This window comes from Xyrauchen texanus, chromosome 18 (genome assembly GCF_025860055.1).
Source record: "Xyrauchen texanus isolate HMW12.3.18 chromosome 18, RBS_HiC_50CHRs, whole genome shotgun sequence".
Taxonomy (NCBI): domain Eukaryota; kingdom Metazoa; phylum Chordata; class Actinopteri; order Cypriniformes; family Catostomidae; genus Xyrauchen; species Xyrauchen texanus.
Genome location: NC_068293.1, coordinates 30,644,286 through 30,662,666, shown reverse-complemented (window position 1 = coordinate 30,662,666; position 18,381 = coordinate 30,644,286). Strand labels below are relative to the sequence as shown.

The window sequence follows — 18,381 nt, the reverse complement described above, 5'->3', positions numbered from 1 at the left end:
TTACAACTAAAAATATGTAATAAAAGAATGTGAAAATAAACAGGGCCAATTCAGGGAGCGGGTTGGAATCGAACTCTGGTTTATATTGCAATCAAACCATGTGTGAAAGCATTTAAAAAAAAATATAAAAAAAATTATGTTAAACTCTGCAAATGTACAGGAAGGCTTTTACTAAAGAATAAATACCTCAAGAAATTGAGCCGCTCCTGGACCTCCTGCACATGACTATACCGACTTCCTGTCCGAACCGTTTGAGGATCAAAGTCTGTGTGCTCTGCTTAAATATACACATAACAAAAATGAATATTAGTATAGGGAAGCAAAAACGAAATATTTAAACCCTCAATTTAACACTGCTATCAATATGCTGTTGGGCTCACACCTTTTGAGAACTGCCTCATATTCTCCATGTATGCAGACAGATTCTCTGCTACGAGAGTGACCAGTGCGTGGTTGTGCTGAAGCTGGTTGATTAGGTCATGCCGATAGAAGACATGTGGGCTTCGTTGCGTTTGACTAAAAACAATAAAAATGCATCATATGTTGTATACGTATAGAAAAACATACAGCTAAATAATCTTCTCTCAATAATTATTATTTTTTTAAACGTTTATGTCCTATGCTTCAAATAAATTGCCATTATAGGTATATGGAAACAAAAACATGTTTAACAATAACAGCTCCTTTTCCCTATTTGAAAGCTTAAAGATTATGTGCAATATCCTGACACCATCAAAGCAAAGACACAGAAAAATAATTTGACAATATAAAACTCATTGCATAAGGTGTTTGATAGTGTTGGAAAATGTGAGTTCAGCTTTCCACAATTTTGCTTTCTCCTAAGGAGCAAAGGATTGTCATTTAAAGCTTCCTAAAGGAAGAGTGCACTATAATAAAAAACATTTTCCTTGGGGCCTGGGTAGCTCAGCTAGTATTGATGCTGAATACCACCCCTGGAGTCGAGAGTTTGAATTCAGGGTGTGCTGAGTGACTCCAGCCAGGTCTCCCAAGCAACCAAATTGGCCCGGTTGCTAGGGAGGGTAGTCACATGGAGTAACCTCCTTGTGATCGCAATTAGTGGTTCTCGCACTCAATGGGGCGCGTGGTAAGTTGTGCATGGATCGCGGAGAGTAGCATGAGCCTCCACATGCTGGGAGTCTCCGTAGTGCCATGCACAATGAGCCATGTGATAAAATAGGTGGATTGGCATTGTCAGAAACGGAGGCAGCTGAGACTTGCCCTCTTCCACCCAGATTGAGGTGAGTAACCGCACAACCACAAGCACCTACTAAGTAATGGGAATTGGGCATTCCAAATTGGGAGTAAAGGGAATTAAAATTATATAAATTTTTTTAATTAAAAATTCCTATAAAAATGTAACACTTATAAGATTATAAAAATATTACTCCAGCACTCTCACTTTATGAGGCTTTATACGCATGACCCCCATCAAAAATCCATGGCCTCTTATTTATGGTAATTTGATTAGATGGTGCAAAGGACACAAAGCAGGTTTTCAAATATTTTGGGGAGGGAAATTACTGACTAACAAAAACCCAAAAGCATAAGCTTAAGGTTTATAATTTGGTAAAAAAAAAAAAAAAGAAAAAAAAAAGTGTAATATCATAAAAACATTTCCCAGAATTTGCTGTCCACTTACCCCTCTAAGCTCTTTAGTACGTTAAAAGGTATTTTCTTTCTGAAAAACAACAGGGATGTGCACGATACATTTGCTACATTTCCTTTGCTCTTCCTTAAATGAGTTGATTGTGAATTGAATGTAATTATTTCTTGAGTATGGGCAAATAGGCCCGAAATTTTTTTTCTCCATCTCTATTGGCGTAAAACAATTATACAGTACAAGCATCATAAATGTTATTAATGATTACATTTGAGTATTTGCATTACCTTAAATTCTGGGGAGCTTCTCCAAAAAGGCTACAGATCTCCCGAATTTGCTTCAAGGCAGGAATCACCCATTTGTCATTAGTTCTCAATTCTTCTATGAATCGGTCGATCCACTGCATCTTCTGCGCATCCCTGTCCTACAACATCACAAAAACACTGTTCTTAATTGATGGTCCTCAGCAGTTTAAAGGATTATGTGGGGATGGGGACGTGGTCGCGTGTCTGTCTGCAGGAGAGAGTGGTAAGCCTAGTCACCTGGGTTGTAATTATCTCTAACACCTGTATCTTGTTATAGTGATGGCAGAGGTAGACTTAAAAGGCCACCAGCTCACCAGATAAGAGGAGAGAGAGAGTATGAGCTTGATGCTTACTGATGATCTGTCTGTGTGTTCAAGAAAAATATAATTTTTTGTTACCTGATTGAGTGTATAGAATGCACTAATTTACCCAGAACCTGAGATGAAAGGAAATAAAAACCTTGCATGCAATTCTCCCTTGCCTCCGGTCTCCTCCATTGTCCAAAAGAACTTGTTACACTGGTGCTGAAATGCATGACTTGAGGGAAACGCCGCTATGGAATCTTCATCGCTGGGCGAAGTCATCAAATCCCTCACCAGCATCCAGCAGACCCAGCACAAAGTCCTCATCGAATTACGTCTGGAGCAGGAACAGCGGTTTCAACTCTTGCCCAAGGACCCCCACCTCCGGAGCCCACTTCCTCAGTCACCCTTATGAAGCTGGGGCCAAATGACAATCCCTCGACTCGTTTGAGAGGACCCCAAAAGTGTGGAAGCGGCCACCCGACCAGTGGGTGGCCCGCTGGTTGCCACAACACCCCGGGGAGGCGCAGCCCAACAATTTCCCGCTGCCTGCCTTTTCAATTACTCAGGAGCAAAATTGCAAATGGTTCTGATCCCTGAGATTCGGGAGACACAGCCACCTGTTTGCATTTGCCCAACCGCTCTGGGATGCTTGCCGGAAATGGTTGCTGGTTGAGGGGACCCGCGGCGCCATGGTTATCGTCGACCTGGTGGTACTGGAGCAATTCATTGCCCAGTTTCCTCGTGGGATGGCCGAGTGAGTCCAGTGCCACCGCCCAGCCTTGTTGGAAGAGGCCATCCAGCAGGCAGAGGACTACATGGCAGCACTTCCAGGAGGCAGCGAAGCAGACTCTCTTTCTCTACTCTCTCCTGCATCTCAACCATTAGAATGGACTGCACGCGAGCATTGCTTTCCATAAGCTATGCCCCTGTGCAACATCTCGGTACATAGTGTTGATCAGGCACTCTTCAGAATAATCTCCCGAGTGGGGATTCCAAAAGAAATCCTCACTGATCAAGGCACTACCTATATGTCACGATCACTACGCAAACTGTATGAATTGTTAGGTATTAAATCGATTTACACCTATGTTTACCACCCACAAACGGATGGGTAGGTGGAACGATATAATAAAACCTTAAACTGATACGTTTGTAAAAATTCTGGCTAACCAATTGGGTTCAGGAGTACTTTTATTAGATGGAGTAAGTTACTTTATAGACACCCTGTAGCAGCGGTAGAAACAAATTGATTAATTTCAGATTATTTTCCTAGGGATAGGGGCACCTGGCAGGGTTGCCCTCTTTCCCCATTATTGTTCTGTCTTGCCCTGGAACCATTAGCAGTCGTGATAAGAAAGGAGGATAATTTTCCAGGGGTGATGGCCCCGCCCCCAGGCGCATAAGATTTTGTTTTACGTAGATTATATTTTATTATTCGTCTTCGACCCTACTAGATCTATGCCTTGCCTCCACAGAATTATCAATTCTTTTTCAAAATGTTCAGGTTACAGAGTTAACTGGTCTAAATCCAAAGCTTTAGCTCTGACTGCATACTGACCAGTAACTGCTTTCCAGCCTGGCGTCTTTCAGTGGCCCAAACAGGGCATTACGTTTTTGTGTATTTTATTCCCAGCAAATTTGTGATTTAGTCAGAGATAATTTTGACCCCTAATAAAAAGTTTGAGTGATGTGGACAGGTGGGCTTCATTACATTTATCTATGATTGGGAAGGTTAATGTTATTAAAATAAACTGCATTCCAAAATGTAACTACCTGCTGCAGTCTCTCCCTGTATATGTTGCCCTCTCTTATTTCAAGCAATTTGATAGCATAGTGAAGTCCTTTATTTGGAAGCGTCACAGGTGACATTTCAATAATTTACTTGGGCCTAGCCAACCTTTGTCAATCAGCCTACCCAAGAGTTCTGTTTTATGTGTTCGGTCTCAGACATTTGGCCCATTGGTCACTCCCACCTGAGAGAGTCCCTCCCTGGTTCTCTATTGAACAGGAAGTTCTGCCCCCATTTCGCCATTGCAAAGCCTTTCTATTAAACTAACCAGAGAAGTTAAATCACACCTAGTTATCTCGCATCTGCACCTGGTTTGGACATTTATTTAAATGTTGCCTCAAGCATATTGCTGAACTCTAAATTAGATATTAATAAGTCCCCTTTCTGTTGGTCAGATTGGATTGTGAGGGGGGTTACTACACTCGGTGACCTATATGAGAGTGGAGATCTTTTAATAATTTGGTTCAACAATTTAAGATTCCTAGATCCCAGTTCTTTAGGTATTTACAGTTGTGCCACTTGCCCTGTACTATTTTTGAGTGTACACCCTTCTAAAGAGAGAATGGTGATTACTGCTTTTGGGAAAGGTCATGAAGCATTACTCCATGTTATTTCAGAGCCTGGGGGATGGAGCTTCGTCTTCTCTCAAGAGATTATGGGAGAAGGATTTAAATCTGGTATTGGAGGAGGGAGTGTGGGCTTGGATCCTAAAAAGCATCAAGTCTGCATCTAGAGATGCAAGTGTCCATCTGATGCAATTTAAGATTTTGCATCAGTTCTACTAGACAGGGGATGGAAGTCGGCTGGAAAACCCTCATTAAGGGAACGGTTTAGGGAGATGGGCGAGGTGGCGGCATTTGAGGAGATGTTTTTTTTAGAAGGCTGGGGAATGGGATTTGTTTCTCAAGAAGTGAAGGGGTTATTTGGCTTTTTTGAATGGTTCTCCGGTGAATCATAGCTGGCCCTATCGCTTTCCTGAACACATAAAAAGGTTGTAAAGAAGAATTAAAGGTTATGCTTGATATGGGCATAATAGAAGAGTCACACAGCTTTTGGGCCAACCTGGTCATTCTGGTGCCTAAGAGCAACAGGATGGTCCGGTTCTGTGTTTACTATCGCAAAGTGAATGTGGTGTCCAAATTTTACACTTACCCAATGCCAAAGATTGACATTGCTAAATCGGTTGGGTGCGGCTCAATTTTATTTGACACTGGACTTAACAAATGGTTATTGGCAGATCCCTTTAACTCCAGTTCAGCTTACACCAATTCGTGACCCTTCCGTTCAGTGCCCCAGGACAAAATCCTCAAACTTCAGACAGCATATGCCACTGGATATTTAGATTATATTATTATCTATAGTAATGACTGGCAGTGGCATATCAAACACCTGAGATCACTGCGACGTGCAGGGCTCATGGCCAAACCGAAGTAGTATGCAATTAGGTGGGTGGAAGTTCGGTATCTGGAGTTTCACTTGGGCCAAGGGCAGATGCGTCCCCAGGTTGACAAAACCGCAGCAATCACAGCCTGTCTGAGGCCCAAGACCAAAAAGGAGGCGAGACAGTTTCTGGGGCAGGCTGGCTACTACCGAAGGTTTGTGCCTAGTTACTCTGACGTCACCAGCCCGCTGACCGATCCAGTGGATGGAGACGTGTCAACAGGATTTTCTAAAAATAAAGTCTGCCTTTATATGCTCCTAATTTCACTCTCTCCCCTTTATTTTGCAGACAGATGCATCAGAGAGGGGGCAGTGCTCTCGCAGGAGGTGAAGGGGGAGGAGCGACCGGTGCTGTACATTAGTTGTAAGCTCTCGCTGAGAGAGACTAAGTACAGCACCGTGAAGGAGTGTCTGGTGATCAAGTGGGCCATCCTCACCCTCCGCTACTACCTACTTCACCCTCTGTTCAGATCACGCCCTGCTATAATGGCTCCACCGCATGAAGGATACCAACATGCAGATTACCCGTTGGTACCTGGGGGGTGAGGTGGGTGGTTGGTATGTGTGTCTGTATGCAGGAGAGATTGGTAAGGCTCGTCACCTGGGTTGTAATTATCACTAACACCTGTCTCTTGTAATAGTGATGGCAGAGGGAGATTTAAAAGGCCACCAGCTCAATAGAGAAGAGGAGAGAGGGAGAGACAGTATGAGCTTGACACTTACTGATGATCTGACAGTGTGTTCAAGAAAAATATTACTTTGTTACCTGATTGAGTGTATAGACTAGCTTCAGGATATGAGTAACTTAATGCAAAGGAAATAAAAATCTTGCCTGCACTGCTTCAATGCCTCCTGTCTCCTCCATTGCCCAAAAGAACTTGTTACAGATTAGTTTACCCAGAAATTTAAATCCTGCTGTAATTTACTTAATTCTCATGTTGTTCCAAACTCGTATCGTTGTGACACTTTATACTTGCTTGTATACCAATATAAAATGAAAATTAACATTTTGCTCTATTCCTCACACAAAGCTATCTTATGACTTAAGATGACTAGGAATATAGAGTTAGAGCCATATGGGCCATGCTTGTTGCCTTTTTGGCACTTGGCAGCCCCCATACCCAATAATTTTTACTGTATGGAAAAAGAGCAACTAAGACATTTAGCAAATTAACTCCTTTTGTGTCACAAGGAAGAAAGAAATTTATACAGGTTTCAAATGACATGAGAGCAAGTAAATTATGGCATCTTTGGGTGAACCAACAATTGTCTGCCATAGTAGCATTATTAAATATGAAGGTTGATCAGGATACCTGAGAGCAGCTATAGTCCAAAATCTTGATATGAGCGCTAAGGGCCTGGTCCATGATATCCACAGGAACATCATCACTATGAGCCAAATTCCACAGCAAATTGAGCACTTTGTGAGCCATCACACCATCCTTATCATCCTCTGCCAGTCGACGAATCAATTCCAGTAACTTTTCTCTCTGCTTTTTACTGGCATTCGTCCAGCTCTCCTGTAAACCATAAAATGATTCATCTGAGGACAGAGATTCTATTATCTGTGGGGATGCTAGTAGGCCGAGTAGTAGGCATGCTGAGCCCTAATGAAACTGATCTTCTATAATGCAATTTTCTCTACATTAATATAACCTTATGCATTATGCACAATCTTTGCAATAGCCAGTTCATTAGCAATAACCTTGAAGCAGTCGAAGAGATGGTCCAGTTGTTCAGGTGAGAAATCCCATGCCAGCTTTGCAAGGAGATCATGAACATTCTTGACAATAGCCTCATGCTTCCCAGCCTGAGAATACAAACACTATTATTACAATCACAAAACCTGCTTGAGTAATTATTTGTTGGAGTGAACCTGAAGCACTGGTAAGCACAAGAAAATGTGATGATGCCACAAAAATATGAAAATGTTACAGGCATATTTTTTTATTTATTTTTTATTATATTTTGACATAAAAATTTGGTGTTTTGTCAATACAATGTCAGGCAATGGGGTTCAACACCTTCAAGCACCAAAAAGGGCATAAAAGGCAGCATAAAGGTAACTTAAACAAACAAAACAAAGAAATCACTCAAATTTTTTAATCCCCTTTCTACCCATTTGGGAATGTCCAATACCCACTACTTAATAGGTCCTCGTGGTTGCGCGGTTACTCACCTCAATCCGGATGGTGGAGGACAAGTCTCAGTTGCCTCCGCTTCTGAGACAGTCAAGTCACGTATCTTACCACGTGGCTCATTGTGCATGACACCACAGAGACACCCAGCATGTGGAGGCTCATGCTACCCTCTGCGATCCATGCACAAATTACCATGCACCCCAATGAGAGGGAGAACCACTAATCGGAACCACGAGGAGGCAACACCATGTGCCTCTACCCTCCCTAGCAACTGGGCCAATTTGGTTCTTTAGGACACAATTTCTTCTATTTTTCATACTAAATTGTTTTGTTTAGATCTTCAAATGAGATATAAAATAAAAACAAAAGCAACCGGAGTTAACACAAAATACAGTTTTCAAATATATATTTTTTTAATTGAAGCAAAAAAGTTATAAATCCCCTATGTGAAAAACTAACTGCCCCCTTAAACTTAATAGCTGGTTGTGCCACCTTTGGCAGCAACAACTGCAACTAAACGCTTCCAATAACTGGAAATCAGTCTTTCACAATGCTGTGGTGGAATTTTAGCTCACTCTTTTTTGCAGAACTGCTTTAGTTCAGCCACATTGGAGGGTTTGAGCACGAACTGCCCGTTTAAGGTCCTGCCACAGCATCTCAATTGGGTTCAAGTCAGGACTTTGACTAGGCCACTCCAAAACTTTAATCTTGCTTATTTTGAGCCATTCACAGGTGAACATATCCAGTTGCGCTTGAGCTTAAACTCACGGACTGATGACCGGATATTCTACTTTAGGATTTTCTGCTAGAGAGCAGAATTCATGTTTCCCTAAATTATTCCAAGTCACCCTGGCCCTGAAGTAGCAAAGCATCCCCACACATCACACTACCACTACCATGCTTGACCGTAGGTAGGTATGATGTTCTTTTTGTGGAATTCTGTGTTTGATTTACATCAGATGAAACAGGACCTTGTCTTCAAAACAGTTCCACTTTCGTGTCATCAGTCCACAGAACATTCTCCCAAAAGGTTTAAGGGTCATCAAAGTATGGTTTGGCTAAATTCAGATGAGCCTTAATGTTCTTCTGGGTTAGCAGTGGTTTTTGATTCACCACTCTTCCATGGATGGGATTTGTGGCCAGTGACTTTCTGATAGTGGAATCATGAATGTTGACCTTAATTGATGTGAGAGAGGCCTGCAGTTCCTTGGATGTTGTCCTTGGTTTTTTTGTGACAATCTGGATGAGTCGTCGCTGTGTTCTTGGAGGAATTTTGGAAGGTAGGCCAGTTCTGGGAAGGTTCACTTCTGTGCCAAGTTTTCTCCATTTGGAGATAATGGCTCTCACTGTGGTTCTTTGGAGTCCCAGACCCTTTGAAATAGCTTTGTAACCCTTCCCAGACTGATGCATTTAAATCACCATTTTCCTCATCATTTCTGGAATTTCTTTAAATCTTGGCATAGTGTGCTACTGGGTGAGACCTTTTAGCCAACTTCATGCAACTGAAAATGTTCTATTTATGTGTTGATTTGATTGAACAGGGCTGGCAGCAATCAGGCCTGAGTGGGTCTAGTCCAGCTGAACCCCTGTATACGGTTTCATAGATTTGGGGATTTAGTAACTAAAGGGGTGAATACATTTTCACACAGGCCCAGTTGGTATTGGCTAACTTTTTTGCTTCAATAAAGGTACATAAAAACTATATTTTACATTTACTCAGATTGCCTTTTTTATGTTAGATTCTGTTTGAATTTTTAAAACAATTTAGTATGAGATATACACAAAAACAGAAGAAATCAGGATTTGGGCAAATATTTTCAAAAGCACTGTAAATCTTGACACCTGCGGTTTCCTTAGCAAGTTCATGAATTTGAAGCCAAATACACTTACTAGCACTTGATGCATGAGCAGAGCACTGTATATGTGCTGTCCTTTTTGGAGCTTGAAAGGGTTGGGCCCCACTAGGGCTGTCAGTATATAAAACTTTTTAATCGTGATTAATCTAATAAAAGTCCCTTCAGCATTAGTTTTATTAGAGGTTCTTTCTCCAGCACTTGCTCGGACTAGCTGTTGTGTTTGTTTAAGTGTGTATATGAGTGTAATGTCCCAATGCAAAGGTCCCGCCCTCTAACAGTGTTTATAACTCACTCGTAGCTGAATAAAATGTCAGAATCTTATGTCAAATCAGTAAATGCCTTAATCGAAATTAAGAAAAAAAAACATTGAACCTTTCAATTAAATCGCATGCTTTAATGCAGACAGCACTAATAAAAATACATCAAATCTCATTCAGAATATCTTTGTTCGTGTTCCGCAAAACAAAGTAAATCATACGAGTATGAGACGGCATAAGGGCTAGTAAATAATGAGAGAATTATAATTATTTGGGTGAACTATTCTTTTAATGCAACTAACGTTTAATATTTATCATTAACCTTTATGAATATGAAAAACAACATTAGATTAATCTAATCTTAATTAAATGATTAAGTTTAATTTCACATCTCTTTGGCATTCATTTTATTGAATCAATCCAAAACATGATAGACTGCTGATGAGTATGTATGATGGAGAACATGTACTGTATTGAGTCTACCGGACACCTCACCTGAGCGGCCCAGATGTTGTCTAGGTCCTGAAGTGTTAGGGCTTTTTCTTTGATGACAAATCGTAGGATCTTCTCCAGTTTCTCCACATACTGTGGCTGATGAAGGCTATCTCGCAGCACAATAGACAAAATATTGTTCTGCTGAATCCATTCCTGTGAGAAAAAAAAAACCCTTGTTCAGTTAATGACAGACATAAGCAATGTCAAAATGGGCCATATTTTGGCCAAAATATTTATTCTGACTGCCTCGAAGCCCTCAAGACACCTCACAAACACAATATAAACTTTCTATCAGTCTTTTGTAAACTTTGTTTGCTCAGTATGTGCTAATAATTAATTATAACTAAATGACAAGCCAATGCTCATTCTTTAGTTTTAATTAATTACAGCAGTATTACTTACTGCCATGCGTTCTGCTGTAAGCCACTCCTCCTCTTCAGGATTGCCATGACGATGCGTGTAGTAGGAAACACTTGAAATCACCTTGTTTACTTCATTTAGAGCATTCATTTTGCCATTAAAAGAAGAAATCTGCAATAACCTGTAGCAAAACAATTGGCCCCAGTAATCAAAATCAATAATTGCAAGCACTGCTTAACGTCTTAAAACAAGTTGAATCAAATGTGCAGCTCACCTAAGAATCATTTTTAACCTAAATATCTCTAAATTCTTCACGGTTTCCTCTTGGCCTGGTACTCGAGAGGCCAGGTTCTTCAAAGATTTGATTATCATAGACAGGGCATCGTTTTTGGCTTCATTCTTTGCTTCCTTTTTCAATTCCTCATCCGTGAGGTTTTCTAGAAACTGGGGAACCATTTCTATGATGGGAAGGAAGTACTTCTTCACTGTGTGCAAAGTGAGAAACTCATAGCACTGTCCAAAAGGCCTGCAAAACACAACAATCAATCACACCTTACCAAATTCAAAAATCCAACTTTCAGGCAGGCAGGTTAAAAATGCTTGAATGTTCTTACTTAATGAGTGCAGCAATGATCTGAACATTCAGAGCCTGGCCACTCACGAATCGATCATGCAGAATTTGAAACCCGTTTAAGGTGCCAAATTTGTTTATTAAATCCACCAACCAGCCCTGCAGGAAACAAACAAACAGGAAGTTTTCAGAAAATACACCATTACAGCTCAAGAACATAAAAACATTGAAATTAAAAGCCAAATACAGCTTTAAAGAAAGACTAGCCGACACCAGCCGATTTTTCCAGGCATTAACATAATCACCGACGAGGTGCAGAGTAGCATCTGCCAGAGGGAGGTCATTAATCAATTGACCATCGGGACCCCCTGCTGAGTTACTGGCTTCAAAAACTGAAAAACACATCAAGATTGCTAAAAAAAAAACTATTTGTCACAGAGGCGGGCGTGCACTCACTTCAAATGACCAATGAGCTTTACTGAAGAACTGACAAGCTGGTTAAGCTGATCTGAAATGTTTTCGTTGCACTCAGCAGCATATCATCACAAACGTTAATTGTAATCCATAGTGATTAGTGTTTTCCTGACAGTTTTCCTTCACTAAATTGACATCAGAAAGCAGAGCCACAACAATCTGTTTTTATAGAACGTAATTTCTCCCTTTGTTTGGTTTGTAGGACAGCTCTTCACTCTACTTAATCATCAAAAAGCAGATTCAGACTTTTGGATATATTGATATAGGTCGATTTTCAGGATCGCTTCTCTCTTTTGGATAGCGGAAGAACAGACACTGGTAGGATGGCGCCAGCTACTTTTTGACAGAAAATAACGAGGCTTCAGTCTCTGTGTTTGTGTGTGTGTGTCACATTTGTGTGCGGGCGCGCAGGAGAGAGAGAAAACTTCGGGACAGTGAGAACATTTATTTTTCAATGCAGAAATAATGCAAAAGCAACAAATAACAGATAAAAATAACCAAAACAAACATTTTACAGTTTTAAAACATTACCTTGTGAAAGCGAATTGAACTATGAGGAAAATGCAACACTGCAACTATTTTAGCCCCCGTTTCCATTCAAATCAAGCAAGCTACAGGTCTGAAATAGCCCTGAATGACTTTATTACAATCGTTTATGCTCACAATCAACTAGTCAAAAGCCAGTTTTACGTTTACATTGCAGCAAGCTCTTTTCACACTTTGCAGGTACACCATACAGCTTCAAGTAAGAAGGATTATGAGTCCACAATAGTCATCTTAAAATTGCGCCACTGACACAAGCACTGTCTCACCTTGGGAGAGCGAGGATCAGGTGGACGGGCAAACAGCTCATCCTCAGCCAGCTGAACCCCAGCAGGCACTGTCTCTGAGGGCCGAGTACCATTGTAGATGTGGAACTTACAGTGGGGGTTGGTGGCCATTGCTAAGAGTTCTAGCAGAGGGAACCAGTCCTGAGAGAGCTTGGTCACACACAGCTCCACCAGTCGGTGGGCATTATTTATGATGCACCGCTGTCGAGAGAAATGTGACAGATAATTTGTTGACATCTTAGTCCAAAATCATACTCTACGCAAATAGGAAAACATAAAGAAAATTCTTGGCAAAAGTATTTTGCGGGTCAGTTGTACATTGATTTGCAATAACAAACCTCGTAATCAAGGGGTGATAAAGTTACCTTAAAATATCTGCGCATTTAAAGTAATAGTTCACCCAAAACTTTTAATTCTCTCATCATCAACTCATCCTCATACCATCCCAGATGTGTAAGACTTTCTTCTGCTGAAAAGAAATAAAAATTTTTAGAAGAATTTTTCAGCTACTGTATGTAGGTTTTGTACAATGCAAGAGAACTGTGACCAAAACTTTTGAAGCTCCAAAAAGCACAAAGCCAGCATAAAAGTCATCCATAAGACCCCATGTCCACTAGAGGACCGATTTATCCTTCAAATTTGTTGTAATCCATAAGACTCCAGTGGTTAAATCCACGTATTGTGAAGAAATATGATAGGTGTGGGTGAGAAACGGATCATTACTTAGATTGGCGATTTGCATTCTTCGTGCATATCACCTCCTATTGTGTTGTTGTGCAAATATGATTGTTTTATTCTTTTACATTTCCCTCCCTTCTTTCCGCTCCCTGTCCTGTAGGAGGCGATATGCATGAAGAAAACAAATCGGCAATCTAAATAATGATCAGTTTCCCTCGCTGGACTGGTAATCTGGCATACTGGGCATTTTCCAGATGGGCCGATGCACTTTGGGTCAGGGGCGGACTGGCCGTCGGGAGAACAGAGCGGGCCGGTGGGTCGGCTGTGAAACTAAATAACTAAATAAGCTAAAATGAGCTGCCGCATTATGCAAAACGGACCACAAAATGGTGCCATGATATGCAGAAAATGACAGAAAACACCCCAACCTAGAAGGATAAATCGGTCCTCTCATGAAAACGCGCATAGAAGGGCATGTAGAAAGTGGAGATTTATAGTAAAAAAAAAAAAATATTAATCTTTTTCTTACCCACACCAATCATGTCGCTTCTGAAGACATGGGTTTAACTATTGGAGTCACATGGATTAATTTTATGATGCTATTATGTGCTTTTTGGAGCTTCAAATCTATGGTCACAATTCATTTGAATTGCGTGGCCTAACAAAGCTGATATATTATCCTAAAAAGAAAGAAATTCATACACATCTGGTTTGGCATGAGGGTGAGTATATTTTTTAAGTAACCTATCCCCTTAAACCCCATGTGTATTCAGGTAGCTAGCCATAAAGATGTCAACAGTTTAATGTTATGTGATAGAAAAGAGAAAAATGATCACAGATGACGACAGTTTACAAGAATTGCCGGAGGTACAGTGCAACTTACAACAGCACACTTGTTTTTCGTTATGAATTGAGTTCTGACACATTTAGAACATATATAAAAAAGACAAAAAATCAAGCTTTCATAGTTTGTTGATGTAGTTTTATGTACTGGCCTGAATTGAAATGCAAGTGCAGCTTATATTTTTTATTTATATTGAAAAGGCAGTCTCAAAATACAAAAAAAAATGGTTTATATTTGTGTGCCACAGAGGCTGATCGCAGAGCAGCTGTTGAAGAGCTAAAACGAGCCTCGTTAAAGAGGGGTGACTCAGAACTGTGTCCAAATACTGCCTTTGTTTTACTGAAAGGGGCTCTTGATCAAAGCTTTGGCATTTTAATCAAACAGCCAAATAAGATGAGGGCAACAAAAATAGCATTACATTTCTTCCCGGTTGCCCTAAGAATCAGTCAGTGCTTGAAGGGACAGCCCTGAGAGCCAGATAGATTAGTAAAACACCTTAATGTGCAGACAAAACAAAAAAGAAGTCATGATGTAAATGGCACCAAAATTTAGGTTGCAGGACTCACGTGGATCTCAAATTTCCAACCGCTAACAGCCTCATCTGTCAGTATTTTCGTAAAAGATATTGTCAAGCCGTCTCTGAAAAACCTCTGACATGCTTCACACTTGACATCAAGTCCTTGAGACAGAAATGAAAGAAAAAACTATCAGAGGCTGACATTTGCAGAGACTGTAAAGTATTCCTTTGAGAGCAAAAGTGAAAGCATAAGACAATACTACTTATCAGCAAAACAATTAGATAAAAAAGCAACAATATTAAATGGCAATAATGAGAACACATTTGGAGGATAACTATTTTACCTTTTTTACAAAGATCTATAGCAGCTTCAAGAAGAACTTCTAATTCACCCTTTGGCAAGACTGGAACAACCCAACGAGGTCTGTATACAAATAAAAAAAACAGCATAATTCTGCATATCCTTTAACTTATTACCAGACGATAATAATAATTATCTATAATTTCAACCATTTAAGCATTCATCTAACAAAACATGAATTTCCCAAGAGAATTTACCCCCCCAAAATCTCCTGATTCTTCTTCTTCAGTGCTCCGGATTATATTATAAACATTATTTGGCCAAATATGGAATCGAGTCCTACCTGTTGATCATGTCATCCAGCTTGGCCAGTTCAGTGTGGGGAAAAGCTGGCTCCTCCTCCTCCAGGGGAGTGGGACAGTCCCCCTGACCCTGGTCATCTGGTGGGCTCACAGGAGAGTTCTCATTGGATGAGTTGGGAGAGGACGTCTGTAAAGCAAACAGTTCAAAGTTCCAAGAAAGTTTAAAGACAAGCCTAAGACACACAGATAGCATATTCAGCATCCTCACCACTAAAGTTTCTGGCTAAACCATGCTACAGCATTGAAACCTCATTCACAATGCATTTAACCTCCGTAATGTTACAGATTTCCTAGCAAATCAGTATTCAATGAGATTAAGTGTGTGATGGGATTTTGTTGACCTGTGAAAAGTAGCTATGGCAAGTATCATAATTCTTATTTACTTACATATGGAAATTTTGGTCAATACCAAAAACTGTTAATTCAGTGTATTTGGAGGCTGATAACCATAATATTTGCAGATAAATCTATATCTGGATATAAAGCTTTATTTTGTATGTCTGATTACAAAAACAAAAGGCTCAAACTATAAAGCCACATCTGAAGCACTTCTAATGAAATCAACCAAAGTGGATTATTGTTTTATAAACAAATTCAAGTGCAGAAAACAAGGAACCTGCAAGAAACACCAAAAACCTTTAGATAATTTACCAAATGTAGCCTACTTTGAACCAGTTAAATAAATGTTACATTCCAATGGCCAACATCCTTTTATTTACAACATCCTTCATTTTTGCATTTAACTTGATTCAAACCTGTGTAAAGACAAAACTAAAGGAATGCACACAAGTCAAACTCACTGTAAACAACAATATGCTCTAAAACACAAAAAGAAAAAAAAACTAATTCCTGAGACGTTTACTCAGATCCAGTATGATCCTCTAAATATAAGCCAGAAGACACCAATCAAAAGCCACATGGCGAGTAGCATGTGCCTGAAAAAGCCATCATTTATCGGCTTTAATATATCGGCCAAATTTCCTATTGGGCTGATAACTTTCAAATTCCAATTTATCGGCCAATACAGATATGGCTGCGAATATATTGTGCATCCCTGCATACTATTTATGCCTGGCATACAATAAAAGGGGCATAAAAAACATAGACTGACACCCCGTCTACACCGAGTCACGTCAAAAGCAAATAGTTCCTATTTAAATCAATGAAGCTGCCTACATTGGAAGTGTCCGTTGCAGCGCCGAAAGTAAAAGGATGTCCCGTTCTTTTGCTGAAACACTGCAGAGCTACTAAAGCCACTTTATTATTCAGTCCGTCTGAAATAAAATTTATTTTACTTACCAAATATCATGGGTTTGAATCTTTTTGCCAAGAAATTAGTTTGTTGCCAATTTAAATAAATGTTGACTGCTACATTAAAGCCAGCTCCAGATGTTTCAGGTCTCTGGTCTACTAATTTAAATAATCTTTTGTTTCGAACCACATTTATACACGGTTACAGTAACAATAACAATTATATAATAAGTAAACATTTATATCAGGGGATTTCCACTGAAAATAAAGTAGGATACAGGTTATTTTCCCATTTAACCTTTGCTAAAGTCTACTCTAACTCACAGCTGATTAGTCCATGCTATCTGCATATCATTTAAAATGTTCACTTCAATGCATCCAATATAACGTTACAAAACCTCACACATCATTGGTAAACCACCTACATGGTTCATGAGTCTTAGTGACAGTATAATCCTTCAAACTGTCAAGCATAAAGTGTATATATATATATATATATATATATTATATAACATGTGTCCATGTGAGGGATTTTTAAAAAATGAATTAAAAGAGAGTGAGTGTAAGGAAGATAAAGCAGCTTTAAGATGCTCCAAGTCAGTTTCCTGTGCCGTGTCAATGGATGTATGTGGGCTGGAGCTCTCCTGGTAAAGCTGAATGGAGCCTGTGGAACTTGGGAAATGTGGGGGTGTGCTGGAAAAGGCTCCTTCTGCTTGGCTGACCTACATAGCCAGTTTGCTTCTCACGTCTAGGCGCTACACATCTCTAACAAACTGGTGTTCTTTTCTCTGCCAGGCGCCTCATCCTCATTGATTCCTTCCTCTTAACATGCAGTCGGGGTGAGCACATGTGTAATAGATAACACTGCTGCAGTCTATCCCTGGAGAATGTAACAATTGCACTCTGCCACATAATCAAAGAGAGCCTCTTATCTTTTCTTTTGCCATAATACCACCATTTCTATTATTGGACTGTAGAACAAACCATAGTTAAACCGTTATTCAATAATTAAATTAGCCTAAGATACATTTGTCTCTGGGAAAAGTAGTGCACAGTAATACAGAGATTGGCTATAAAGCTCTAGAATTCGACAGGGTACTCATTTGACAATGATGATACTCTCATAACAGATTTTACTTCTTGTTGCTTTGAATGTGGAAAAGGGTCCTTCCATTTCTCTGCTAGGGATGTGACATGATGGAAGATTAGTAATCCAATAACCAACTAGTGGATTGGGTTGACCCTATACATTATTGATTTTATACTATATTCTTTTAGTTTTCATATTTAAAGCAGCGGCTTAAATGTCTTAAGGTGCGGTCACACACAGTACCTTCCCACAGCAAAATTCTGCGGTCGAAGATGGTGTGGGCGGATGTTGAGCGCTATTGAATCCAGAAAACATAACAGTCAAGCAGCCTTATTTAACAATCGATGAGACTTAAATTTTAAAAAAAAAAAAAAAAACCCACCACATAGCTCAAATTATATCCTTGTCCATTGTGAATATTCAGGATAAGGGATGTCAATTTTCAGACAGTTACATAATTGATCGTCATGGAAATTATTGATCAATAAATCGATTAATCATTAACATTAATATTGCAAAACGCACATGGAGGACCCCAAATAATATGTGCATGTAGATTATTGTTTAAATATAATTTACATTAATACACTTCAAAGTATTGTGATTTTCCTCCTAAAATATTCTTAGTTCAGTGTATTTTAATACAAATTTGTGAATTGTACAAATACTGTTAATGAATTAGTCTACTGTTAAAAATAACTTGTATTCAAGATATATCACTTGTGCATATTTGAGTTCATTAGAACTTCACTTTGTGGATCGTGGGAATTTTCTGACCTTTGGACTTATTGTTTATTTGACATTAAGCCAAATCCTAATACACTGTCTAAAAGTACTTAACGTATTTTTTCTAAGGTAACAATGGTGAGACGTCAGCTGAATGTACCTTCATGT

The 18,381-nt window shown here is 39.7% G+C and overlaps 1 protein-coding gene across 6 annotated transcripts in view; it reads right to left on the bottom strand.

Moving 5' to 3' along the window:
* usp9 (ubiquitin specific peptidase 9) overlaps positions 1–18,381 on the bottom strand; it is a 54,186-nt gene that overhangs the window by 30,333 nt on the left and 5,472 nt on the right. For 4 of the 6 annotated variants that reach the window (XM_052148871.1, XM_052148874.1, XM_052148873.1 and 1 more), the window contains exons 3-15: positions 15,128–15,273; positions 14,828–14,907; positions 14,533–14,645; positions 12,427–12,645; positions 11,184–11,299; positions 10,844–11,095; positions 10,612–10,750; positions 10,210–10,362; positions 7,166–7,270; positions 6,774–6,980; positions 1,909–2,045; positions 383–516; positions 187–277 (exon numbers count right to left, since the gene is read on the bottom strand). In XM_052148871.1, the coding sequence (XP_052004831.1) occupies positions 187–277; positions 383–516; positions 1,909–2,045; positions 6,774–6,980; positions 7,166–7,270; positions 10,210–10,362; positions 10,612–10,750; positions 10,844–11,095; positions 11,184–11,299; positions 12,427–12,645; positions 14,533–14,645; positions 14,828–14,907; positions 15,128–15,273 (1,892 nt within the window). The remainder of the gene's footprint in view (positions 1–186; positions 278–382; positions 517–1,908; positions 2,046–6,773; positions 6,981–7,165; positions 7,271–10,209; positions 10,363–10,611; positions 10,751–10,843; positions 11,096–11,183; positions 11,300–12,426; positions 12,646–14,532; positions 14,646–14,827; positions 14,908–15,127; positions 15,274–18,381) is intronic. The other 2 variants (XM_052148872.1, XM_052148876.1) reach the window with 1 other exon arrangement.